Source organism: Amphiprion ocellaris, chromosome 6, assembly GCF_022539595.1.
Source record: "Amphiprion ocellaris isolate individual 3 ecotype Okinawa chromosome 6, ASM2253959v1, whole genome shotgun sequence".
Taxonomy (NCBI): domain Eukaryota; kingdom Metazoa; phylum Chordata; class Actinopteri; family Pomacentridae; genus Amphiprion; species Amphiprion ocellaris.
This window is the reverse complement of record NC_072771.1, coordinates 31,790,150-31,815,992: the sequence shown is the minus strand read 5'-3', so window position 1 is coordinate 31,815,992 and position 25,843 is coordinate 31,790,150. Positions and strand designations below refer to the sequence as shown.

The 25,843-nt window shown below is 43.8% G+C and overlaps 2 protein-coding genes across 3 annotated transcripts; one reads left to right on the top strand and one right to left on the bottom strand.

Annotated features, from left to right (window-relative positions):
* Positions 1–263: 263 nt before the first annotated feature.
* zgc:152830 (uncharacterized protein LOC767682 homolog) lies at positions 264–9,074 on the bottom strand. Its single transcript, XM_023264450.3, has 16 exons — positions 8,953–9,074; positions 7,515–7,556; positions 7,329–7,419; positions 5,866–6,014; positions 5,658–5,766; positions 4,570–4,697; positions 4,379–4,478; positions 4,148–4,223; positions 3,961–4,046; positions 3,548–3,652; positions 3,249–3,324; positions 3,027–3,145; positions 2,852–2,935; positions 2,683–2,740; positions 887–1,068; positions 264–789 (listed from the first exon to the last, which is right to left on the bottom strand). The coding sequence occupies exons 1-16, from the start codon at positions 8,961–8,963 to the stop codon at positions 652–654; spliced, it is 1,554 nt and encodes a 517-aa protein (XP_023120218.2). The 5' UTR covers positions 8,964–9,074; the 3' UTR covers positions 264–651.
* A 6,731-nt stretch (positions 9,075–15,805) lies between these two features.
* Positions 15,806–25,779, top strand: fahd2a (fumarylacetoacetate hydrolase domain containing 2A). Of its 2 annotated transcripts, none has more exons than XM_035945524.2 (8): positions 15,806–15,834; positions 17,886–18,157; positions 18,678–18,894; positions 21,223–21,282; positions 21,366–21,528; positions 23,094–23,202; positions 23,741–23,828; positions 25,321–25,779. In XM_035945524.2, exons 2-8 carry the CDS (start codon positions 17,886–17,888, stop codon positions 25,381–25,383), a joined length of 972 nt encoding a protein of 323 aa, XP_035801417.1. In that variant the 5' UTR covers positions 15,806–15,834; the 3' UTR covers positions 25,384–25,779. The 2 variants fall into 2 exon arrangements, with proteins under 2 accessions (XP_035801417.1, XP_023120234.1); XM_023264466.3 differs by having other exon boundaries at positions 15,818–15,959.
* Positions 25,780–25,843: the final 64 nt, after the last annotated feature.

Sequence of the window (25,843 nt, the reverse complement as noted above, 5' to 3'; positions counted from 1 at the left end):
CAATATTTTCCTTAAAAAATATTATGGAGTAGTTTTCCGTTGCCATTTCTAAAAATATATTGTCATGTAAACAGGAATTCTAAAATAATAGATGTTCAAAGTACCACTGAAGCAAATGTCTTTCTCCCCCCCTTTTTTTTTACTTCTTTCTGATGCTCCTCACTGTTCCTTTTGATTTCACACTTGATCCAGGCTAATTAAAACATATCTTCTTCCACATACAGAAAATTTGTGTGAAAATGAGTTATGTGGAAACAACACAATGACATCAAAACTGATTTATTGATCAATGAGAAGTGCTTGTGTTAACTGGCATACAGCTTCACAAATCACACAGGTGTGTTTCCATCTTGTCGCACACACACAGACATACATATAAAAGGATGTTATTTTTAACGGCCTTTTAACCCCTGAGAATACATAGATTCAGGTCACTTAACAGGCTCGTTGACACTCGATTCAGATATGAAGGATGTTCAAAGATCTTAGAAAAGAGAGCAGCGTACAGTCTTACAAGAAAAGCAGTCTGAGGTATTGAGGAATGTCAGACATGAAAATTTGCATTACGTGTTGTGGCAGGCATTTATATTTGGACAGTTACAAATTTGAGAGAGGTTGGAGTACAGACGGGGGTCTTTTTACGCCATCTGTTTAGAGACCCTCAGACAGGATGTAGTTGGTTGCCATGGCGAGGATGGGGGCTCCTGTTGGGACACCGGGGAAAGGACCGCTGGACCCGGCGATGTCAATGTGGGAGTACGGCAGAGGAGCGTCAGAATCCACACCGTGCTGTGGTGGAAAGTAATAATACAGATTAATCACTGCACGTCTTTAACATCATTAGTGTCCTGAAGATAAACAATATGGTCTAGTGATGTGTGAGCACCTTGTCCAGCCCTGAGGCCATGATGAGGAACGCTGCAGGGGTCTGATGTCCTCGAGGTGTCGCTGAGGACGGCAGGTTGTTGGACTGCAGAATGTCCTCGTACTCAGACTTGCCCTTGTGGAATTCGTAGTCCTCTCGTCTGATACTGGACACCTCGAACACATCGCCCAGCTCCTCTCCAGCTGCAAGAGAGGATGAAGATCATATGTTAGATTCTGGAAAAGGTTCAGTTTCCAAGTATTTGAACCAACCAAAATAGCGACATCTGCTGGGCAACATGTAGCACTGCATTTATTAAAAACAATGAAGTCCAGGACTGCGATGAAACACTGAGTGGTCTCTCCATTGCCATAATTACTTTGTCTGCTAATTGTTATATTGTAAAGAATGAGTATGTTTTAACAAAGCACATCCTGTATTCAACACAAGAAACTCCCCCCTGAAAGAAGTGCTACATTAGTAGGCAAACATTGTCATATAATACTTGCTAATTATTCTCTATAAAGTCCTGACAAATGAATGTAAGACACAAAATCACCCAAACTGTACCATGGCATGGTTTGGTTTGACCAGCAAAATCCAAAACACAGTCAGTTTATTATAATATTACACTGACAAAAGTACAGAATGCTTTTTAGCTTCAACAGTTAAAGTCGCCCCGTGGTTGTTGATTCAGTAAAACTTCTTTATGTGTATCAATGTTGTATATTTAGAAGTTTTTTCCATGAGAATAATTTCGTCCTGACTTAAAATGTATTAGAGAGTTGCTTCCTTTTGAATGTGCAGATCTACAAAGTCCCTGCCTCTACCTAAAGTTCAACTACTCCACACTATACGATGGCAATTTTAATATTCAAGTATCTGGGCCATGTTAGAACCGGAAACTGTTTCCAGATAAGACAGATAATATAAAAGGTCCCATGCCAGGATTGATTGCTTAGGTTTGTTATGTTTGAACCCATGTTTTTGAGACTGTCATTAGCACACTGCGAGCAGCAAGGTGGACAATGGTCAGCTGTTCCTCTCGTAACTGTCCTCAAACAGTCCAAAATGCAGCTGCTCGTCTTTTAACAGGAACTAACCGGAGATCCCACTTCACCCTGGTCCTATCCTCTCTTCACTGGCTCCTGATCAATTTTTGCGTACATTTTAAAATACTGGTGCTAACTTTTAAGGCTTTACGTGGCCAATCACCACGGTACATCTCCGTCCTCCTTCACCACTACACCTTGAATAGAGCTCTCAGGTCAGGTCAACAAAAATTACTTGTCCCTCGTTCTGAGTATAAAACCTGTGGTGACTGCATTTTCTAAGCTCTTCCGCTGCTTTCTTTTATTTGTTGTTTTGATGCACTGTATTTTAGCTGCTGCTCCCCTGTTTTAACAGTTTATTACCTTTGTAATTATTGTTTTTATCCTTGTTTTGTTATTGTTGTAAAGCACCTTGTGATTTTGTGTCTGTGAAAAGTGTAATATAAATAAATTTTACTTTCTTACTTACTATGGTGTTTACCGCTTGTTTTATGATATGTCTTCTACCATGTAAAAACAACTTATGGACATGTCAAAACACCTGGGGGCTTGAAAATAAATGAAATAACTCAAGGACCACTTTTAGCCATTTCTTCTTTGTCAGAGGAGCAGGTTCAGTTTGGTTTATTTTGTGGGGATACCACAATACCACTGACCGTAAAGGCTTCATTTGTAGTTGAAAGCTTTTTAAGTAAGTACACTTTAAATATTTACTGATACAAGGTCAAGAGAGTGCTCCAACACTCAGATTTATTGCTTTCTCACCTTTCTGCCACTGAGCAGCATTCCCACTGCGATGGGCCGGTCCATTATCCATGATAATCTACAACGAGAAGTTCCAAACTGAGACTACGCAGTGGTTTTTGCTGCACTGAAGTGTGGATATTTAATATTCACAGGTGTTTTGTGTTATCTGTGTTTCAGCAGTACTCACAGAGTAGCTGGGTCCCATGGCTCGGATGGCATGACCGGTCAGAGTAGCGATGGTAAACAGCTGAGGAGACGTCTCACGTACTGCCTGCAGAGACACAAAGGGTACGATCGCACTCAGAAGGGATAGAACCTGAAGAATAACTAGTCGAAAAGTGATTTTAATGAGATGTTCTTACTTTCTCCTTCATCTCACAGAGCAGGTCCACCATCACCATACGCCCCTCAGCATCAGTGTTTCCCACTCGCACTCTGCGACCCGCGCGGGAAACCACCAGTTCATCGGCCACGTAGCAGTCTGACAAAACACGAAGATAAATGAAGTCAGCCGATGAGAGGAGGCGCCAAAACTTCGATTAAAATCAGAGAAATGTCAGCAGGAGTAAGTGAACCACACTGACCTGCACCCACACTGTTCCTCACCATGGCCATCGTGCCAATAACCTTCAGGTGTTTGGGCTTCAGGTGGGCTAAAATCTGGAGGGGAGGAAGGGATCAATATTTGAAACAAAACCTCAAATTTCACCATCCAAGTTAAAATTTACTGCTCCTGGGAAGTTCAAATGACATAAATAATGCAAACGTGGCCTTGCAAGGAGGAAAATATTCATTTCTCTAATCACGGCTCAGCAGCATCCAGGTTAAGGTCACCCACAGTGCTGAGGATTTATTACTCAGATACAGAGGTGGAGTCGTTCACCTGGAAGAAGCCGGCAACAGCAGCAGCTCCACATTTGTCCCTGTGCATCCCGGCCATGATGCCGCCGGCCTTAATGTCTGCTCCACCCGTGTCGTAGGTGATACCCTGAAAACGCCACAGAACCAAGTGGTCAGTCATGCACAGATACAGTAAATGCTCATATTCCTTTCTTACACTTACCTTAAAGAAGAGCTACAATTCATGATTATTTTTATTATCAAGTTTCTGCAGAATCCTGATTTCTGTTTAATCTATAGATTATAGAAAATGGTGAAAATGTCAAGATGACTTCTTCAAATGTATTGTTTGTAAAACCTGACAAACCACAGATATTCAACACAAAGAAGTATATTTAATGTTATTTAAGTTAATGTTATACTAGTTCAAAGGCAGATGTATGAGTCTTGTCACACCTTTCCCACCACCATGAGTGTTTTCTGGACCGGTCCTTCTCCACAGTACTGCAGCTTGATGACTCTGCCCTGGTGACGAGGGATACCTGTAAGCAGAGGAGACAACAAATTAATATGTGACTTCTTATTAAAAAAACAACATCTAAGCCCACGTTAATAGAAGTGTTTAAAAAAAAAGTTTTCCTACTGTTGGCACAGCGGTTGACAGCTGCCAGACATGGATATTCTTTCTCCAGAATCTTCAGGTCGCTCACAACTTCCACCTGGATGTAAATAAACAGTTATTTGTTTATGATGTTTGGGGCTAGAAAAGTAGTTTAAAGACCCACCAAACACCTACATAACTGTTCTAGACTGAAACTGTTTCTACACATTTTCCTAATTCTGATTTCATACAGCACATAATGTTCCTTTCTACCTTCACAGGGCTGTCCTTGAAGAGCTCCTGGACGTAATCAGCCACCCGAGGAGCAGCCATACGTTCAGGGTCTGAGCCTCCAATGTCACGATATGCCAGTCTGAGGAGGGAAATGAGGGCAGCTGGTGAGTGAACGAACAAACACAACCTGTGAAATCTTAGCTGGGAATCAGGTGAAGTGTCAGACTCACCTGCCGCTCTCCAGAGCGTTAGCGAGCTCCACCATCTTCTTGGCCTGAGCCTCTTGTGCTGCCCACAGCCCCAGAACACACACCTTGTAGTCTGAGGGTTTTACTTTACCCTCCCTCACCTCAAGGGGCTGGAAATAGAGAATACAGCAAGTCAGAGTGTTTTTTGCAAACGTGTAAAATTTTTTGAGGTTTCAAATTAAGAGGCCCTGTTCAAAGGAATTGTGTTGTATCTCAATTCAAGTGTCAGCTGAGATGAACTATTGTTCATACATGTCTGCAGTGACCATTTCGCCGAAGTCTGCAACCCATAAAACCACACTGTCGCCTGATGTGGCTAAGATATATAGACTAACTGCACAAAAAAAACTGTTGTCATGGACCAACAGTATTTGATTTACACAACTCAAATGCAGCCCTGAGCAACCCTGCTGTGGATTTAGTGAAATAAAACATGGATCTAGCGACTGTGATGCGTCACCCATTCACTTGAGGACTATTGTTTGAAAGCCTCAGCAGCAGTGACCATAAAGGGATAGGGATGCAGCACTAAATATACTACAAATACGAGAGAAAATATGTCTGACTATGCATGGCAGATCTTGACAAACTGTATATATATATATATGGAATCCAGTATATTAGGAATGGAATAATAGCAACAAAAAAAAAAAAACAACAACCACAAGACAAATGTGGCTTCTATAGGATGTAACAGGCAGGAGGACACAACTTGTCAAGCACAAGGTCGACATACTATAAAACACACCCTGCTTTGTCATCTATTTTAAAAATCGCTGCAGCAGAAGCAGGGATATCCTGATTTTTTTTGCTGCTACTACAGATCAACCTCCAAAAAACACGGTTCCTGCATTTCCTGTAATATACTGTATATGACTAAGAACTTTTTGATAATCTGTCAAAACTCAGAACACATTGTTGAGCTGCGCACCCACATCTCATAATTAGTAAACTATACTTGATCAGTAGAGATTGTTGTTAAAACAGCCATTGAAGACACTTTAAATACCAAATGTGAGCCCAGTGTTTATGAGCTCTAGATGAGAATTAGATATTCAGGTGTTTCTCACCATGTAAAGAGCATGAAGGGCTCCGAGTGCAGCCACCAAAGTGCTGTTCTTATAGTCCTTGTGTGGAGGAGACACCAGCAGGGGGCGCTGCATGCCAGCTTTCAAGGCCCTGAAGGGACAAAAGGATGAGCAAAGACAGAACAAAACCTTTATGTAAACCTGCAACATGAGTCTGTAAGAGGAAAGACATTAGCTGCTCTTAACTGACCGTTTGATGCCGTTGACTGCAGCATCACTGAAGCGTCTGACGTCATCGTAGTCGCGGTTTACAGGGCCGGTGGAGGCAAACACCAGGCGGTTACCAGGGAGACCGGGGACCTTGAGGACCACCACCTCCTCACCCAGACCGCTGTCCACCTACAGGCGAAGAAACACCACACAGCAAATCACAGGAAAATCCCTTGATTGAATTTGACATGATCCACTTCTGATTACTACCTGTATTGAAAAAATATACAAGCTCTTCTCAGATTATAAAGCACATCTGACTAAGAATTAACCTCTTATGAGTTCTAATAACTTCATTATCTCATTGTAGACATTTGGCATGTAATTTATAACTGGACAACATGCAATGTTTGCAGCAGAAAATGCACAAATGCAAAGAAAGCAGTTAAGATTATATGAATACACACCGTATGACCAAACATAAACTTTTTCCTACAATTCTACAATTTCATTTAGCAGGTGCTTTTATCCAAAGAGACGCACATCTGAGACTAGATGCAACACAAGCAAGGATCTAATCAGGAGAAAACAACCTGGATAAGTGCCATAAAACAAGTTCAAGTGTGATAATAGGACCTAGAGACCTATAGACAGTGTGGGAGTTAATAAGAATTTTTTATTTTTATTTTTTTGCAGTCTGTCAAGTGCAAAGTGTTCAGTGAAGAGCTGTTTTTAAGTCGTTTCTTAAAGACTGAGAGGGATTGTGCAGATCCAGGACAGCTTGGTAACTCGTTCCACCACCGGGGAACCACAGAGGAGAAGAGTCCAGCTATGGATCGGCCTTGTTGTAGCGTTTGGATGAGGCGCCTTTTGTTGGCCGAGCGTAGTAAGCCACAATGAGACCACAATGAGAGAGTCCAGGTAGGAGGGAGCTGTTTTCATTATAGGTTTGTATGCAGGTTTTGAATTATGCGGGCAGCAACAGGAAGCCAGTGAAGCCATCTGAACAGTGGGATGACGTACCATTTTTGGTCGGTGCATTCTGGATCATCTGCAGAGGTTTGATCGTACATGCAGGGACGTCTATCTGAAATTCACTGTATTAGAGATCACTTAGAAGCATTGCTGTGTCACATGATAAAAGTACTGAGACTAGTTTTTGAGTGGAAAAGCACCGAAGGTCGTGAACCTAAGTTTCTTTTTGAGTGAAAGTGTAAGTACTGTCAGCCTGCCTCACTGCGCAGACTTTCACTCTGACATCTTGTATGTCACAGCGACTGTCTCTTCTGCTGCAGAAAAAGATTTTGTTCTCATTAAAGGAAAACCAAGAAACAACGACCCTGACTGCATAATGTTCATTGATAAGTTGAAACCTGCCAGGAAGGAGCTGCAGTCGTCGATGTGTGATACGATATTCCTCATTAGTGGTGAAACTGATGTCAATATAGAAACAGATAAAGATCGGGCGATGAAATGTTCTGTGGTAGAAAAGCAGAAACTTACAGAGCTGTAGTCCTGCAGAGGAGCTTTCAGACACTCGAGGTCAGAGGGCAGAGATTCATGACTCTGGGTCACCAAGACGATGCCATCAAAACTAGAAAACAAGCAACACCATCACCTAAAGACTTACCAACAAACAGGCGGCTAAAGAGGAAGTGCAGCATTCCTTGTCTTTTCATTCATACTCACTTCTGGTTCTTGAGGTCGGTGGTCCACTCGACGGGCTGGACTCTGGACAGAAAAACAAAGTGCAGCGTCAGCATTTCAGAAAAACAAGGCTGAGTCAAGACATGTCAGACACAGATGCAATCAGGCAGGTTTACAATGCAGGTCAATGATAACAGAGTGGGGTAAAGTCTCTGAGACCTTTGAGATTTACAGCTTTAGAATCTAACAGGTACATTTATTCGGTTATTAGGTTGTCTGAGGATTATTGTCCCAAGACTTGGCACTGTGTGTGCAGTTTATAGGAACAATCACTCCGTCTGCGGTGAATTACAGCACAGACAGGCTTTTTCACACTCGTCAGACGCTTCAGGCGTCATATGACACTGGAAAGGAAGCAGGGGAAGACTGAAAGTGAAATCTCAGCAAGAAACATTGTGTGCTTTTAGTGGAAACACAATCCAGATTGGAACAAAATAAGAGGATCAGATTCTTTTACTTTGATCTGTGAATGAACACTGGAGCTCCAACTAACAACTATCTTCCAATGTTGATTAAAGAGTTAATCATTTTTCGTGTGGCTTAAAAAATGTCAGAAAATGGTGAAAAATGTTGAAGTCCATGATGACCATTGTCTTATTTTGTCCACAACTCAAATATTTTCAGTTTACTGTCTGAAAAATGAAAATATTTGCATTTATGAAGCCAGAATCAGAGAATTTAGACTTTTTTTCCTTTAAAAAAAATACTCAACCAATCACTTGATTATCAAAATATTTGCAGAATAATTTAGAAGTTTACGAATAGTGGATTGATTGATGATTTTATAGCAGGAGACAGATTTTTATTTAAATTTTTTTTTACGCTAATCAGATACTTCAGGTATCATATGACACTACAATAGAAATCCAAGCAAAAAAAACACCAGAGCAGACTGATCAGATTTGGGCTGTAACTAATTATTCTTTCATTGTTAATTATTTTCTCGATTAATCAATTAGTTGTTTGGGCTGTAAAATGTCAGAAAATGGTGAAAAACGTTGATCAGTGTTCCTCAGATCCTAACATGACAAATGTCTTGTTTTGTTTACGGTCATAGAGTAGAAAGGAAAGCAGGAAATATTCAAATATTAGAGGCTGGAATTAGACAATTTAGACTTAAATTCTATTTTTTTTGAATTACCCAAAACAATTAATCGATTATCTAAATACTTGGAGATTAATTCAATAGTTGCAGCTCTAATAAACATAGCATTTTACAATATAAGCTTATCTAATAACTAACGTTAACTCGCCATTATAGACTGCAGCTGTGTGCAAAGCAGCTCATCAGACAACAATAAAGCCTTCATGACTTTCATCAGCTGTTAGTTCATTCATGCATAGAAACGACGCACGTTAGAAAACCGTTTTACCGACTCTAAATGTAGCCGTTTACAATGAACGCCGACGTTAATCCCACCTGGTGCACATTTTGTCCTCCTCCTCCGGCGTCTTCAGGGTGAAAGAGGCAGCTGAACGCCGGTAAGAACCGTTTCTTCCGCGAACTGCGCTCCGCTCGGTCACGTGATCCCTTAAGTTACATTCGCGCTGCCTTCACGGACTCACGCAGCTCGGAATTACAAATATCTCCGTCTTAAAATGCTAATTCAGCACCATAATAAAGCAGGATGAAACTCTAAGTAGCTAATTTCAGTCAATTATGAAGTCTGCTTGGAACTAGTTTGATATTTCAATCTACAAAAGCGAAAATTTCGCTCGGATACACAGCAGTTTTAATCGAATAAGCTAAAATTCCCACCGCACTTGGAAAGCGTCATGGGATCACAGTAGGGAATTGTAGTTTCCAGCGCCGATTCAACAAAAGCAAAAAAAAAAACAAAACAGCATCCGACTATTATATCAAGAATATTGCAATTTATTTTAGCAATATTTTACAAATATATTGTAGCGTCCGACTGGACGGAAGAAGGAGGCAGGAGACGTTGTCAACGTTCCGACGCTTTAATAGCCCACCGAACACAGAACACGGTTACTGTCGGCCGTAACCACGCCAAAACAAAAAGAACAAAAAAACCGACAACCACAGGCTAGGCTCGTTCCTAATCTCAGCTTCATGCGCGCTCACGAACACACGCTCCCAGGCACACGCTCGCTTACCTCGGTCACACGCTCGCTCCGCCCTCCACCTGTCACATTCACATCCATGCACACACACACACAGTAACAGCCTACTGAACATCCTGCCTAACAGTGATGAAACATAACTGCAGGGTTGCTACACTGCCCCCCCCTCACCGAGCCCCTCGCCCCGAGGGGTCACATAAAAAGTCCCTGAGGTGGCCCGGAGGCCTTCTCTGTCTCTGCCGTCGCCTTGACGTGAACACCAGCGGGGGCGTTTGCGGAACAGTCTGTTGCTGAGCCGGGGGGGGGGGGCGGCCCCGGGGGTCACCGGGGGGGGCTGGCAGGGGAAACAGTCCATGAGTCTGGGGGCGTGGCTGCCCTGTTTCTCCGGGGTGGTGTTCGGTGTTCACGGCGCTGATGTGGGCGGGCGTTGCCCCTGTATGGGGCCAACCTGTCTCTGTGGAGGACCACACGTCTCGCTCTGGGGGGCAGCTGGACCCTGTACACCACCTCACCCAGCTTTTCCACTACCTCACAAGGCCCCACCCAGTGACAGTCCAGTTTTGGGCACCGTCCTTTCTTTCTTTTGGGGCTATACACCCACACCAGATCCCCAGCCTTGAAGTCCCTGCCCTTAGCTCTCGTGTCGTAGTTGCGTTTCTGTCTCACCCCCGCTTTCTGTAGCTGGTTGCGGGCAAAAGCGTGAGCTGACTCCATCCTGTCCTGGAGCCTGCGAGCATATTCCGGCCCTGGTGGTACCGCTGGGGCATCTGGGGGTTTGCCAAAGGCCATTTCTGCAGGCGTCCGCAGTTCTCGTCCCAGCATGAGAAGGGCAGGTGTACACGAGGTGGAATCCTGTACAGCTGACCGGTAGGCCATCAGGACGAGGGGGAGGTGCACGTCCCAGTCACGCTGATGTTCTGCAGTGAGGATGGCGAGTTGCTTTCCCAGGGTTCTGTTGAACCGCTCAACGAGACCATCGCTCTGGGGGTGTAAAGGTGTGGTTCGGGTCTTTCGCATACCCAGCCGCTCACACATCGCTGCAAACACCCCCGACTCAAAGTTCCTCCCCTGGTCGCTATGGATGGTCTCGGCGGCCCCAAACCTGGCAAACATGCCTTCCACCAGAGCATCTGCAACAGTTTCTGCTTCCTGGTCAGGTATGGCGTATGCCTCCGGCCATTTTGTGAAATAGTCCATAGCAGCGAGGACATAACGGTTCTTTTTGTCAGTGAGGGGAAACGGGCCCATTATGTCCACTGCCACTCTTTCCATCGGGGCCCCCACTGCTGTCTGTTGCAGCTGGGCGCGGGATTGATCCAGGGGACCCTTGTGCGCAGCACAAAGATCACAGCGCCGGCAAAAGTCCTCCACGTCTCTCCTGAGCTGGCCCCAGTAGAAACTCTGCCGGAGACGCCGCAGGGTTTTCGAGACCCCAAAATGACCTGCTCCAGCGGTCCCATGAGAGGTTTTTAACACTGCTTCCCTCAGTGCTCTGGGAACCACCACTTGCCACCTCTCCTCCCCTGTAGCTGGTTCTTTCCAGGCTCTCTGGAGCACTCCATCCTTCACCCGCAGCGCCTCAAAGTTTGCACACAGTCCTTTAGTGGCAGGAGAGTACCTGGTAACTTCCTCCCACTGGGGCTTCTGTCCTGACTCCACCCACTGCAGCACCGGTTGCAGGTCAGAGTCCTGTTCCTGCTGCGCCCTCCATTCAGGTGTGTCAACAACCTGTGTTTCTCTACAGGTCGGCTCCTCCCCATCACGCCTGAGGCCTCGCTGCTCCTCCACCTGGAGCTCCTCCTCCCGGGCCTCCCGCCGTTCACAATACCGGCAGCCGTCAGTGGCGCAGGGGCGGCGGGACATGGCGTCGGCATTAGCATGGCGAGTTCCAGCTCTGTACTCCACAGTGAAGGTGTACGGTGCTAGTTCTTCTAGCCAGCGTGCAATCTGTCCTTCCGGCTCTTTGAAGGACATCAACCACTGGAGAGCTGAGTGGTCTGTCCTGACAGTGAATGGTAAGCCACAGAGGTAGTATCTGAAGTGACTCACTGCTCTCACAATCGCCAACAGCTCCCTGCGTGTCACACAGTAGCGTCGTTCAGCTTTATTGAAGGTTTTGCTGAAGTATGACACCACTTTCTCCCCCTCCGGTCCCTTCTGGCTCAGCACCGCTCCCATTCCCACGTCGCTGGCGTCGGTGTCCAGAATGAACGGCAAATCGGAGACTGGGGGGGTGAGAACAGGGGACTCCGTCAAGGCCTTCTTCAAAGAGCTGAAGGCCTGCTCACACTCTGCTGTCCAAACGAAATCAGTGTCCTTCTGTTGCAGGCGAAAGAGGGGTGCAGCTATACAAGAGAAGCCACGCACAAACCGCCTATAGTAGGACGCCAGCCCAATGAAGCTCTTGAGCTCTCGCAGGTTGGTGGGGGCTGGCCAGTCTTTCACTACACACACTTTTTCCTCCAGCGTGCTGATGCCCTCTCCTCCAATCCTGTGCCCCAGAAACTCCAACTCCCTCTTCATGAAGCAGCACTTGTCAGGGTGAAGCTTCAGTCCTGCCGCTGCTATCCTCTGCAGAACCCGCCGCAAAGCTTCCAACGCCACTCTGAAGGCACTACCATGGACCAAGATGTCATCCAGGTAGACCAGACACTCCTGTCTGGGGATGTCAGCCAACACCTTTTCCATCAGCCGTTCAAATGTGGCGGGAGCGTTGCACAGGCCAAAACAGAGGACCCGAAACTGCCACAATCCTCTTCCAGTGCAAAAAGCAGTCTTTGGCCTGGCTGAGGGGCTGAGGGGTACCTGCCAGTATCCACTGCGCAGGTCCAGTGAAGAAAACCAGGACGAGCCAGACACCAAGTCCAGCGACTCGTCAATGCGGGGTAGTGGATATGAGTCTTTGGTGGTCACACTGTTCAGTGGCCTGTAGTCGACACAAAACCGCATCTTCGGACTCTTCTTCTTGTTGACCATCACAACCCCCGAGGCCCAGGGGCTGTCAGATGGCTCAATGATGCCAGCCTTCAGCATCTCCTCGATCGCGTCGTCAGCTGCTGCTTGGTGAGCCATGGGGAGACGCCGAGGGCGTGTCTTGATGGGTTGTGCATCACCGGTGTTAATTTCGTGCTGCACCAGGTGTGTCAGGCCCACTTCCTCCTCTGTCAGTGCAAAAATGTCCTTAAACTCAAACAGCACCTGCCACAGCTCCTCTTGCTGTTCAGGTTCCAAGTTGTCACAGCTGCGCTTCCATATCTCTCTCACTGCAGCCAGTCTGTCTGTGGTGGAGGGCTGCACAACGGCTGCAGTAGGGAAGGAGGGGGGCGCAGGAGTGGAAGGAGAAGCTTGGGGTGTGGGGTCTGGCCCATAGTGGATCTCGGCTGCTCTTGCAGCTCCCAGTTGTAGTCTCAGAGTCTGTGTGGGGTGTACAAGTTTCACTGTTGGGCCCTCTGGGAAAGCCAGCGTATTCCACCCCAAGTCTAGCACACAGCGGGCGGCCCTCAGGAAATCAAGTCCTATAATGCAGGGGTCTTGGACTGCTGCAACCCACACCTTAAAGTCCATTACAAGCCCTCCAACCTGCATAGCCACCGTTCCTCTTCCCAGCATAGGGGTGAGTTCGCCCGTCACTGTCCGCAGTTTCACCTTCGTAGGTTCCAGCAGTGTCCCCGCTGGGATCACATCTGGTCTCATCAGTGTCACAGTGGAACCCGTATCAACTAGGGCTACGCACTGGGTCTGTGGCAGGGTAACGGGGACATGGCAAAAGTCGCCCGAATGTGTCCAGCCCACCACTCTCGCAGACTCGGTGGTGTCATCTGCTTCTGGGGGGAGTGGAGCAAGGCTCCCCCGTCTGTGCCGCTGTGCTCCGGCAGCTGGATACGGAGTGGGGTGGGGCACAGGGACAAGGGTCTGCGTCGCCCCCTCTATGCAGACCCCTTGCCGTTTCCCTGGGCACCAGCCTGTTTAGGGCACTGTACGCTGATGTGGCCAGCCTGACCACAAACCCAGCACACTGGAGGACTGCGACGAGGACGGGTGTTGTTGCGTGGTGGTTGCAGCGACGCAGCCCGGACTAGTTCGGTCAACTCAGCAGCCCAAGCCGGCTTCTCTAGGCCGGGATCTACCTCAACTGCAGTTCTCACAGCGGGTCTGCCGTCGATGTTGTCGCCCTCTGCAGGACCTCCAATAATCTCCCTCTCCAGCGCAAGCTCCAGTGCCTCCTGCAGGGTGCGGGGATGCGCCAGTTGTGTCTGAATGCGCAGCTCTCTGGGTGTTATGGCACGGATGAACTGGTCCCGGGCCAGCTCACTCTGCACATCGGTGGGCATGTGGGCATACGCTTTCCTTGTCAGGGTCTCTATGTCGTTAGCCAGTAAACGAAGTGGCTCACCTGGCTGTCTCTGTCGGTTAGACAGCTCTGAGCGCAGGACCCCAGGCTGATTACACTGTCCAAAACGGCGTTGAAGAGCCCCAACCAAAGCCCCATAGTCACCTCTGTCACCTGGGCTAAGCAGCAGCAGGCATGAGAGCGCATCCTCTGTGAGGCAAAGGGCTAACTGGAGTGCTTTGTCTGTCTCTGACCAGCCCGCAGCACGTGCTAACAGTTCAAATTGTGCATGGAAGGCATCCCAGTCTGCCTTACCAGTGTATTTCGGCGTCTTCACTTGGAGCTGGCAACCACGGGCGCCGCCATCTTTGTTCACGTTCGGCGTAGCGTCACAAGCGGGCGATGCTCCCACACCACTGCACTTCTCCCTGCTGGACGGGCCGAACCCAGCGTCAGCAGCCAGCTCCCTAGCCGCATGTCTCAGGCGGGCCATGTGCTCCGCCGAGTGTCCAAATTCAGTGTCACTCCGCCACATACCGTCATAAGCATTGTCCAACATCTCCTCTTTGAATTTCGGCCGAGCGTCGGTCTTTTCTCGCCGCGAAGCCATTCCGTCTGCAGGCGGGCTAGCGGCGGCCAGCGGCGCGGAAGCCTCGTTGTTTTACTTCTGACACCAGTGTAGCGTCCGACTGGACGGAAGAAGGAGGCAGGAGACGTTGTCAACGTTCCGACGCTTTAATAGCCCACCGAACACAGAACACGGTTACTGTCGGCCGTAACCACGCCAAAACAAAAAGAACAAAAAAACCGACAACCACAGGCTAGGCTCGTTCCTAATCTCAGCTTCATGCGCGCTCACGAACACACGCTCCCAGGCACACGCTCGCTTACCTCGGTCACACGCTCGCTCCGCCCTCCACCTGTCACATTCACATCCATGCACACACACACACAGTAACAGCCTACTGAACATCCTGCCTAACAGTGATGAAACATAACTGCAGGGTTGCTACAATATAATAACCGCGGCTACACTGCGTCGCTGGTAGATTTTTAATAATTTACTTTTGTGCTTCTTGAGCTCATTGACGCTGAAGTTGGCTTGTAATTCACCAGTCAAGGGAAAAATTAAGGAAAACTTAACTCTGCCTTTATTCAATTTGTGAAGGGAAGGTGCAAAAACTTAAAAATGAATGAATAAATGAATTAGACGTCCCTGTTTTTGTTTCTGCATTGCAGATCACATTAGACCAGATCCAAATCCCAAAGTACTGGTCAAATCTGGACTAATTGCCCTAAAAAAAGTATATTTTCATGATGTAGATGTAGACGACAGCATGTACTTTGTGAGGGCAGCTGCAATATGTTTTTAAAGTATGTTTTTTAAAATGCACGTAGCTCTGATTTAATGTCTTTTACATACAAAAAAAACAAACAAAAACAAAACAGTATGATCTCCCTTTTTGGCATCTTCACAAATGGAATAGAGATTTCACACATCAGAAACTGCATTTTACACAATTGTTAGCCTCTGTAGGACAAAGTAATCCAGATCTGACCTGTCCTTACCTGGTGATTTTAGATCAGCATACAACAACCAGAAGAATGTTTTGAAATCTTCAATTTTTGCATTTTAACAATTAGAAAAAGGGTTTCATTAATTTTGAAGTGAGTTTCAGGCAGCATTAATTATGTAAAATGTCCAACAAGGCTATACATCAATATAATGTCCATATAAACTAATAGTTGCTCACTTGGTGCTGTAAATTAAGTTTCCCTTAACTTTCCCCTTACGGCTGATTCTGGCGCCGACTTCAGCGTCTAATGGACTACAAACGCAACCCGGAAGTAGTCTGAAGAAGAAGTGTTTTCTGTGCAGAAGTGGAGGTGAGTGTTGAGTGAACAGAGTGCAAAGGGCGGACAGAAGCAGTAGTTGTACGTTTCAGTGGCTCGTTGCTCTGGAAATGACATTTTATCAGAGATAAGCGGAATTCCAGCAGGTCGAGCTGCAGGTAGGCAGAGTTCAGCTGCAGCCGAGTTCAGGCTCTTCTCTCCTTGTTTAGGATTTGCAGCTCAGTTCTCACAGTGAGAACAGATGATCGTTATTATAATGTGATTGATAGGTATAGTAATATAATCTGCACTTGTTCCATCTTGCAGCCTTTTGTCTCCAAACCGGTTGGAGTTCGGTTCACACTGTGTTCTGATGTTCTGCTCTGGTGATTTTAAAGGCTAATAAACAAATAAAACAATGGAGGCTACTTTTCAGGAGTGTATTTTTCATTGTGTCGTATTTGCAGCGTTTTCAGTTGCAACCGTCCAAAGTTCATAGAGATTAATTTAAATAAAGACATGTATTTATAGGACATTTCACGGCAAGCCCAGTGCAAATAATATATCAGAACACATGAACTGTACTTGACTTTTAATTTAATCCCAATATGTCAATTGAAACTGCATAATTTTCTGGTGCCAGCATATTAAATGTGAACATTTGCTACTTTGCACCATTTCATACAAATTTAAAGATAAAAAATCACAGTTGTTTTTTAGTGCCTTGTGTAACATTTCCACCTTTGAACTGCAGTGAACCATCTCAAAAACAAAGATTCAGACTTCCAGGGTTTGATATGTAACAAACCTAAAGAACCAATCCTGTCGGGTTTAGTAGTTTGGCTTTTTTGTTTTGAACATGTACGGCTGAAATACACCAATATGTTTCCCACTGTGTAGCAAAAAGTAGCTTTACAGCGTTGTAGGTGAGCTGGTGTGCTCAAGCTGCAGTGAACAGGAAAAGGTGAGTGGACAGATCAGCACATTCAAGATGAAGCAGCAGAATAGAGTTGCATCTAAGCTATATTTAGACATGAAGTGATTTTCTTTCATAGAAAATATGATAGAGATGAGTTTTCAGGTGTTAAATCAACCACTGCAGAGGGACGTTTCTGCAAGAATGATGTGTAAATTTCTCATCACATTCACTGAGAGCTGGACTTCTCAGTAAAGTAGTGGCTTCTTGTGTCAAACATATTTGCATTTTTTATAGATTCTGGATGTTTGAATGAGAGACAGAAACCAATAAGAGATGGAAAATATCCTAAGCAAAGTATTTTTGTGTCATAAAACATGTCTGGGAAGATCCTCTTTGCTGAAAATACATTTCTTACCTTGTTAACAGGTCAGTATGGTGTTTTTATATGCTGGAAGACTTATTTGAGTGAAATAAACAATGAACAACATGAAGCTGCTGTGTACAGACTCTAACATAAAGTCTGATTTAAAGGGATTCATATGTAACAAACCTCTGTACCCCTTAATGGAGATATTCCATTAAAAATCAGCCGTTTCCAGCTAGAATAGTCATTTACCGAATTAACAATGTCTGGACTGGATTTCTGATTCATTTAATGTTATCTTCATTGAGAAAAACTATTTTCTTTCAAAAATAAGGACATTTCTAAGTGACCCTACACTGTTGAACATTGTGGTTTTAGACTGAGTAACAGTGGGGTGCTTGAGCTCTATCAAGAGGGAAGAAGTGAGTGGAAAGAGAGGCAGCAGTTTCATATTCCCTCACATTCATTATATATATGTAAGCCATTATAAGGCAGGAAGGGAAGAAAGCTTGTGAATATGTACCTTTGACACGCAGAGATGAATTTTTAGGGGTTTAATCAATGACAGCAGAGGGACTTTAAACTCACTTTGGTGAAGTTTTGGACTTTCTGTTTGACAAAATAAGTAATCTGAGCCGTAATAAGGACTTTCTTCTATTTTATGACATATAACACACTAACAAGTAATAGCTCAGTTGGAAAAAAAAGGAGTAATTTAATTTCTGGATCAGGCGTGACCTATAAGAAAAAGACAATCTCATTTGCTGTTTGTTTAGTTTGTCATCTCTTCTCTCCTGTTTTCTTTCCCCTCATCTTCATCAGATGAGGCTTCCTCTTCGCTCCTTTTGCATCTTCAGGAGTTTAATCTGTCGAAGGCCAACAACAGCAGACGCACGGAGGCGAAACTCAAGCAGTGCGGCGATGCGTCTGGTGCAGTTTCGTCGCCACGGCGATGGAGGAAGCATCATCAGGGTGGGAGTGGAGCTGGGCGAGGGGCTCGGTGTGGTGGATCTGAAGGCGTTTGACCCCTCCATGCCCTCCACGATGAGAGAGCTGCTGGAGCTGGGAGACAAGGGTCTGGAGAGCGCACACAGGTATCAAACACAAGCACTTACATTCTTATTATTTATAAATATCTCCTGAATCCGTCATCGTTTCCATTTTGTGTCTTCTCCTAGAATCAGCGTCCGCCTTCTCCTCAGCCTCATCTTCCAAATAAATCATCTTCACAGGAGCCGTAATCTCAGTAATCAACAAGTTTAATCATCGTAGCTGTACATTGCATACTTCCATCTTCTTCTAGATGATTAGGATGCCTTGAATTATTCTTATATCATCACTGCCTTTCTAAATCAACATACTCGTCTTCATTAATCATGCTAATGGTAAAGCGTCGTCATCTCCTTCAGTCAACATCCTTAATGAACAACTTCCTGTTTTTGATCAATCACCAAATCATCCGCTACTTAGAAATCTTTCTAAATATACTTGAAGTATTTTCTTCTTCTTCCATCCTCTCTGTTCTCCTAAAAGTTTTGTCTTCCTCAGCGGCTATCGTTTTTCCTCCATCATCATTTGTTCTTTCTAAATCTTCATCATTCTCTTCCTCCTCAGAGCTCTGGCGTCCGGTCAGTGTTTGGTGGATCGAGCCGACATCCAGCTGCTGCCTCCCGTCTCGGCCCCAGAGAAGGTGGTTTGTGTCGGGATGAACTATAAGGACCACTGCCTGGAGCAAAACGCCCCGATCCCCCAAAAACCCATCATCTTCAGCAAGTTCCCGAGCGCTATCACGGGTCCGTACGATGACATCATTCTACCCACAGAGAGCCAGGTGAGGGGGAGCAAGGAAAAATCATTTCTGGTTTTAAAGAAGAGGCAACAAAGTTGTGCACCAAAAGATAAGAGAGAAACAATGGTCTAGCCCAAATAATCAAGAAAATCAAACAAAAGACAAAGAAAACAAACACATTTTAAGATAAGAGATTAACTTTATCTGTCCCTTACCTGGAAAATTTACCAAGATAAGACCATTGTTGGTTCTGAAAGATGAAGTGAGTTGGTTTCTTTGAGATATTAACATTTTTAAATCAGTCCTGTAAGAACCAAAGAGCAGCTGAAAGTGGTGCAGTTCGTTTCTGATTTAGTTAAAAGCAGCAAAGTTGTGTTCAAACAGAGAAGACGACCTGAGGCTGATGATAAAAGCATGGAGGACCAAATCAGATGGCATCGACTAAACTAGAGATGTTAGAATCAGTTTTATTCCTCCAAGGGTTTTCTCATACAACAAATCTGATGTAGTGTTTTGTTGCATAAAATTAAGCACTGACGAATAGAACATTTTTGAAGATGGATAAAGAGATTCTTAAAAAAGCAGGTAATTGCTTTTCTGCAGTAGTTTAACATTTCCTCTGACCCACAGAGAGCAGCACTGAGTGAGTCAGTGTGTCCTCAACTGTTTCTGCTCTGGTACAAATGTGCACCATTTAGTTTAGAAATAAAACTAGAGGAACTGGTTCTCCAGAACTCAGCGTTCTGATGATACCTGCTGAACATCACTGTACTTCGGTTATTAGGATTATGAATGTGAAGCTCCAATTAAAGACAGTTTTTTACCTTTTTACAATATCTATTTGGTGTTTTTTATCTGCTGGAGGTTAGATCATGAGCAAAGCTAACACCATGGCTGAACATTTCTACTCTTACACCACCAGCGACTCTTAAAACACAGATTTCTGGGGTTTTGTACAAAAAAAACGTGAGTTGTACTTAATCTGTTTTAAGGCATGAAGGGATTATTTTATTCTAATTAACTTTGATACACAGATAGGAGTTTTCAGGGGTTTAATCAGTGACCACAGAGGGACTTTAATGTGCGTAATGCTGACTTTATGCAGCGGTTTAGTGTTTTATTGAAGCGACTGTGTTCCTGAAGTCCTGTGGTGTGTCAGATGCCACATACTGTCAGAGATCAGCCTTTTAAAATGAACCAGTGTCACATCATTTCTCCTATCCGTAATATCTGCAACATATTCATCTTGAGACAGTATATTATTAATTAGAACTTAACTGGACCAACACACCAGCTGCTCATACTAGCATACAGTGGTGGAAAAAAGTTTTCAGACACTCCATACATTTGCATGTATATTGCATTAAGAATTACTCTTAGGTCTTCAAGTGCAATTTCTTTTAGTACAATCACAGCCGTACTACTGAACAAATCCTAAAGAAGCCATCAAAAGGCTTAAAATTGATTGGTTCCATAAAAATAAGAAATTTTCAGTATTGGGTCATTTTGGTAGAATTTAGTTTTGTTAGTTTTTCTTGTAAACTATAAACAAAATAATAATTTGTATTTATTTGTGTCTGTCAAATGCAGCCACACCTTTTGAAACACAAAAAACATTTTTCCACAAATATTTCATGATAATGTTTGAGATTGTGCAAAATTTTAAGTGTGTCCGAAAACTTTTTCCCACCACCGTATATCCGTATGGTATTTTAAATCAGTGAAGTCATTTGGAGTCGTTGTGCAAAACAGTATCTGGGAAAATGGAGAAACTCAGTTGTCATTATTGTCAAAATATTTTTGAGAGAAAAAAATGCATTTCTAGCAGAATTTAATAACGTGCAAGTTAAAACTTACTTCACAGGACAAGAGGAGCTTTGTTTCAGCTGCCTCTCAAGCATTTCATCTTGAAGAGTCATGAAAAACATATCAGAAAGCCATTGTAAAATCTAATCACTTCACACTTAATTCAGGTTTTTTGCAGTCAGATGGGGTTTTGTTTGTAGGTATATCAAACAGTCGAGCAACACAATGCCATCAACACACGTTTTGACCACTAACTTCAGACCACATGGCCATATTTAGTTGTGTAGTTTGTTGTCTTTGCTTTTAATGGCCTCAGAATCAACTCATTTTGCTGTCTATAATAACAGGAAATATGTTTATTGCTGTGTATGAAGTTAATTGTGATTAAAAATGGGATTCTTTTCCGAGAGTTTAATGGAAATGTCTTACCAACATGTTTCACAGCTGTGAGCGGTGCCTCACACTACAATGTGGGACAATAAGTTTTAAAGACAATTTGCTACCTATTACTTTTTATTTCTTGATGCCATTCTTGCTTCATCTTGCTCTCCTGTGTGCCTGCAGGAGGTGGACTGGGAGGTGGAGCTGGCCTTTGTGATTGGACGAAGAGGAAAACACATCAAGGTCAGCATCCCGGCGTCACCTCTGCTTTGATGCTCCGCCGAAGCATCGTGTGCGACTCCATCTCCGCTCCTCTTGTGTTTCAGGAGGAAGACGCTCTCTCCTACGTGGCCGGATTCACCGTGGCCAATGACGTCAGCGCTCGTGACTGGCAGATGAACCGCAACGGGAAGCAGTGGCTGCTCGGAAAAACGTTCGACAGCTTCTGTCCTCTCGGCCCTGCCTTAGTAACGACAGACGCTGTGAAAGGTGAGCGAGAACCCGCAGCGAGACAGAGAGGAGGGGAATTACAGATAATCCGGTGAATCACGCAATTATCTGTGATTTGTGACGCCTGCAGCATCACTGAGTTGACGCGCTGCAATTCAGGGGAAAGTGTGATTTCTTTAGCTGATGGGAGCAGCAGGGCACGATAATAACAGACATCAGGATTTGTAAAGGCTGAAAGCATTCTAGTTGAATGTGGGTTATCATGTTTATGGGTCACAACATTTAAAAACGATAAATCTCAGGTTCAGCTCAGACTCCAGGGTATGGTTCTCCAAGAATGGCAGGATGAGGTTTAAAATCATCTTCAGTACAGTAACTACAAACAGTTTTAAGGCCCATTTTTAATTGGAACAAAAAGCACTTTCTTCCTCAGCTGTGTGTGTATTAAGTCTTTATATATTATTTCAGAATTTCAAAGAGGACTGTCAAGTATTATTTTCATGATAAGTCGCATGTGGGGCTGCCACTTTGTCTATTATTTTCTCAATTAATTGATTAGTTGTTTTGTTTTAAGACAATGGCAAAAAATGTCTATCAGTGTTTCTCAAAGCTCAAGATAATGTCCTTAAATGTCCTGTTGTGTCCGCAACCAAAGATACTCAACTTACTGTCAAAAAGAATTAAAAAATCTGACAGCATTCACATTTGAGAAGCTGGAATCATAGGATTGTGACTTTTTTGTTGGTTTGTTTTGTTTAATTCTGTTGTGCATCTACAGCACACGCAAAAACCAAACTTTTGAAAAAAATCACTGTTTTCAGGTTAAGTATTTAGTTTACAGTCACAGAGAACCAAATAAAACAAGCGAATATTTACATTTAAGAAGCTTGAATCAGAGATGTTTTATTTTTTATTATTGAAAAATAATAATTGAGTGAAAATAGACAGGGATTAATAGTTGACAACTAACCAAAAATTGTTGCAGTTCGAGTCCCACGTACTTCATGTTTGACTGGAGACCACAAAGATCACAGTAGGTATGAGGTGATGTAGTCACTATTTCTTGGTTTGTCCAACAGAGAACTGACAAAGTTGACTTTTCAAATGTTAATCTCAATGTAATCTAAACAATTTGACAAAAAAAAACTTTGAGCTGATATGAGGTTGTTCTCTGTTTGATAATGAGTGAAACTGACTACTGAGGTAATATTACAAGCACTGTTACATTTAAGAAATGATTAAAAAACTGTAAATTAAGAAGACATCAACAGGAGCTTGTTGAGGTAATTATTTCTGAGGATGCTGATTTTCTGTTTTGTTAATATTTAACTTGTGTAGCTTTCATTTTTCCCTTATTAAAGGCTCAATATTCCTGACTTCAAACCTCGTCCTAGATTAATGACTTCCTCAAAGCAACATTTTCATTGAATTTTCTATTCAGCCTACAAATGGATTTGATCCATATTTGGGAAATATGCAGACTGCAAGGCAACAAGAGTTCTCTTATTTCAGTCGCTTATGTGCAGATACGTTCATACGTCTTCTTGAAGGGTAGCTGCATGAAAAACAGAACTATCAGCTTTCATGTATTATTTCTCCTCCAGATCCTCACAACCTGAACATCCGCTGCCTTGTTAACGGAGCCACGATGCAGAACAGCAACACTGAGCAGATGATTTTCAAGACGGCAGCGCTGGTCGCCTGGGTCTCTAAGTGAGTCCACTCAGTGTGTTCACTGCTCATTATGTCCGTACATGAGAATTTCAGAGACGCCACAAGTACAGATTAACATAATGCATACACAACTTTCTTCTCCTTCAGTGAGTCGAGCAGGCAGTACAGACTTTCCATTTAGGAAAATATGCAAATCAAATCACGTCAGAAACGAATCCACTAAAAGAACTCTGTCCACCGTTCATCACACACTTAAAGCTGAAATTACACGCTTCAGCCAAGATGTTTCCCTTTTGCCCTAAAGTGCCCTGACCAACTGGAGCGTTCTGATTTGAAATTTTTTGGACACTAAAGCTTCTCCCTCGCTCGCCTGGTGACAATGCTTGTGTTGTTCTCAAACAACAGCAGCCAGCGGCTCCCTTCACAGGGTCTCTACAGAAAGCAGGATAATTTGGCGACGGTATTGTTGCGCAGAAATCCTTTTTTTTGATTAACACTAGAAGTCGTGGTGATTTTCTGCTGCTGTAAGGCACATGCTCAGTCTTGCTGATTCACTCTGTTTTTTCCCTGCTGTCAGGTTTGTGACATTAACTCCAGGAGACGTGTTCCTGACAGGGACGCCTCCAGGTGTGGGTGTGTTCAAAAAGCCACCGGTCTATCTCAAGGTGACGCATGACTCTGACAAAACTTAATACATCGACACGACATTAAAACCGCCTGACCAAAACTGTTTAAGTCTCTGTCTGACCGTCAAAATGTGTCTGGACCATCCACATACGAACTCTACAGGACCTGTGAAGGTGTCCTGTGGTATCAGACATCAAGTAGATCCTTCAAGTCCTGGAAGTTATAAGGGCTCCGTGGACCAGACTCAGATCAAACAACAACAACAAACATGAACTGATCCAGAAAGGCTGTAGAACTCCTCTGGTTTGCGTTTAGATTCTCTTCAACAGTTGTACAGAGAACATTTGTCATTTTTGTTGCTAATGCTAATTCCTTCAGGTTTCTGGAGAGGTGATGAGAGAGAACTGTAATATCCCCACAGATGTGACGAGATGCAATGAAATCAGTCACACTGAGACCTGAGGAGTTATTTAGAGAAGAAGACAACACCGTGAACACTTTGTCGTGCTCCTCAAAATCTTCCTGAACAATTTCCGCAGCGTGGCAGGGTGTGTCATGATGAGGTCACTGTATGAATACTGGCACCATGAAAGGACGGATCTGATCTGTAACAATGTTTAGGTAGACAGAATTTGTCAAAGTGACATCCTCTTGAATTCCAGGAGTAAAGGTTTCACAGCAGAACTTTATTCAGAGCATCACACTGCCTCCACCAGCTTGCCTTCCTCCCATATTGCATCCTGGTGTTTCTTCCTCTGTAAATGTGGTGCATACACCGTACTGTTCACATAACGGCTTTGGAACGACCTGTCTGAGGAGATAAGGCTCACTGAATCAGTAACTTCTTTTAAATCTCTTCTTAAAACCCACTTTTATAGACTCGCCTTCCACTAAAGTTCTCTTTTATCACTCTGCCTTTTTATCCCTTTTAAAATGTTCACTGCTTGGAGTCAGTCTTTCTATCCTCCTCATCTTAATCTATTTCTTTTATTTTCTCTTCAGCTTTTCTCTTAACCCCCTTATGTGATGTCGTCCTTTTAACCAGCTTTTAATTAGCTGTAATTAGCTGTATATTCTTGTCATTTTTTTTAATGTTCTACCTGTCAAAGCATTTTACAATTTAATTTAGCAGACGCTTTTATCCAAAGCGACGTACATCTGAAGGTAGATACAACATCAGGTAGGCAGACGGGGGAGCAGTAAGGACCTCGCCTAAGGATCCTCACTGGACAGCTGCACCCTGAACTTTAAAAGCTGATCGCTCACTTGCCGCCTAATACATTCCACCCCTTGACCATTCTAATGAGATAATTGATGCTCTTCTCTTGACCTGTCAGTTAATGTTGTGTCTGATCTGTGTTTTTACAGCCAGTTCGCACAGATCTGTAGCTCCATTAAATTTTCATTTATTTTATGATATCGAGTTAAAGGGACTCTGCAAAGTCAGCAACACTGTATTTTTATAGACGATAAGGGAACAATTTAACTGGAGTAAAGATGTAATTTGATGTTTGATTGTTTGTCTTTCAGAGAGGAGACGTGGTGGAGTGCCAGATAGACCAACTGGGCTCTATCATCAACAAAGTGGTCTAAACCCCGAGACAACAATCCACCAAGTAAAGCTGTCAGCTGTGAAAATAAATTGTACTTCTGATCTGTTGTTTCTCACCATGAATTACAACTCACAAACAAAGTCTTTTCCCCCTCCCTATAACTGAATATGCAAAAGCAGCAGGAAATGTATAAAAATGTATGTAGCCTGATGAATGTGTTAATCAATGGTACTTGGGTAATTGTGAGGAAGGAAAACGTGGTATTTTTACTGAACTGTGTAATTACGTGACTCAACCTCAGTTATTGAGTCACAGTCATCACCCGCTGTAAAAATACCCTTCATCAGCAGCCACCCACTCACGCTATACAGCAGAAACCTGAACCTCCTGACTTATTTCAATATGTAATAAATAAAACATTTCTAATTATGTTTAATATTCAGGATGATGAACTTTTTACTGACTGTGATGATTCAAACAGCAACTTTCTTAGAAGAAGA

Bases quoted from the DNA above. Each gene is read 5' to 3' on its own strand.
- zgc:152830 (XM_023264450.3), bottom strand. The intron at 4,479-4,569 runs GTGAGTCTGACA...TTCCCTCCTCAG, and splicing joins AACGCTCTGGAGAGCGGCAG to ACTGGCATATCGTGACATTG. The intron at 4,047-4,147 runs GTAGGAAAACTT...CTCTGCTTACAG, and splicing joins TGTCAACCGCTGTGCCAACA to GTATCCCTCGTCACCAGGGC.
- fahd2a (XM_035945524.2), top strand. From the start codon at position 17,886: ATGAGGCTTCCTCTTCGCTCCTTTTGCATCTTCAGGAGTTTAATCTGT. The intron at 21,283-21,365 runs GTCAGCATCCCG...CTTGTGTTTCAG, and splicing joins GAAGAGGAAAACACATCAAG to GAGGAAGACGCTCTCTCCTA. The intron at 21,529-23,093 runs GTGAGCGAGAAC...TTTCTCCTCCAG, and splicing joins AACGACAGACGCTGTGAAAG to ATCCTCACAACCTGAACATC.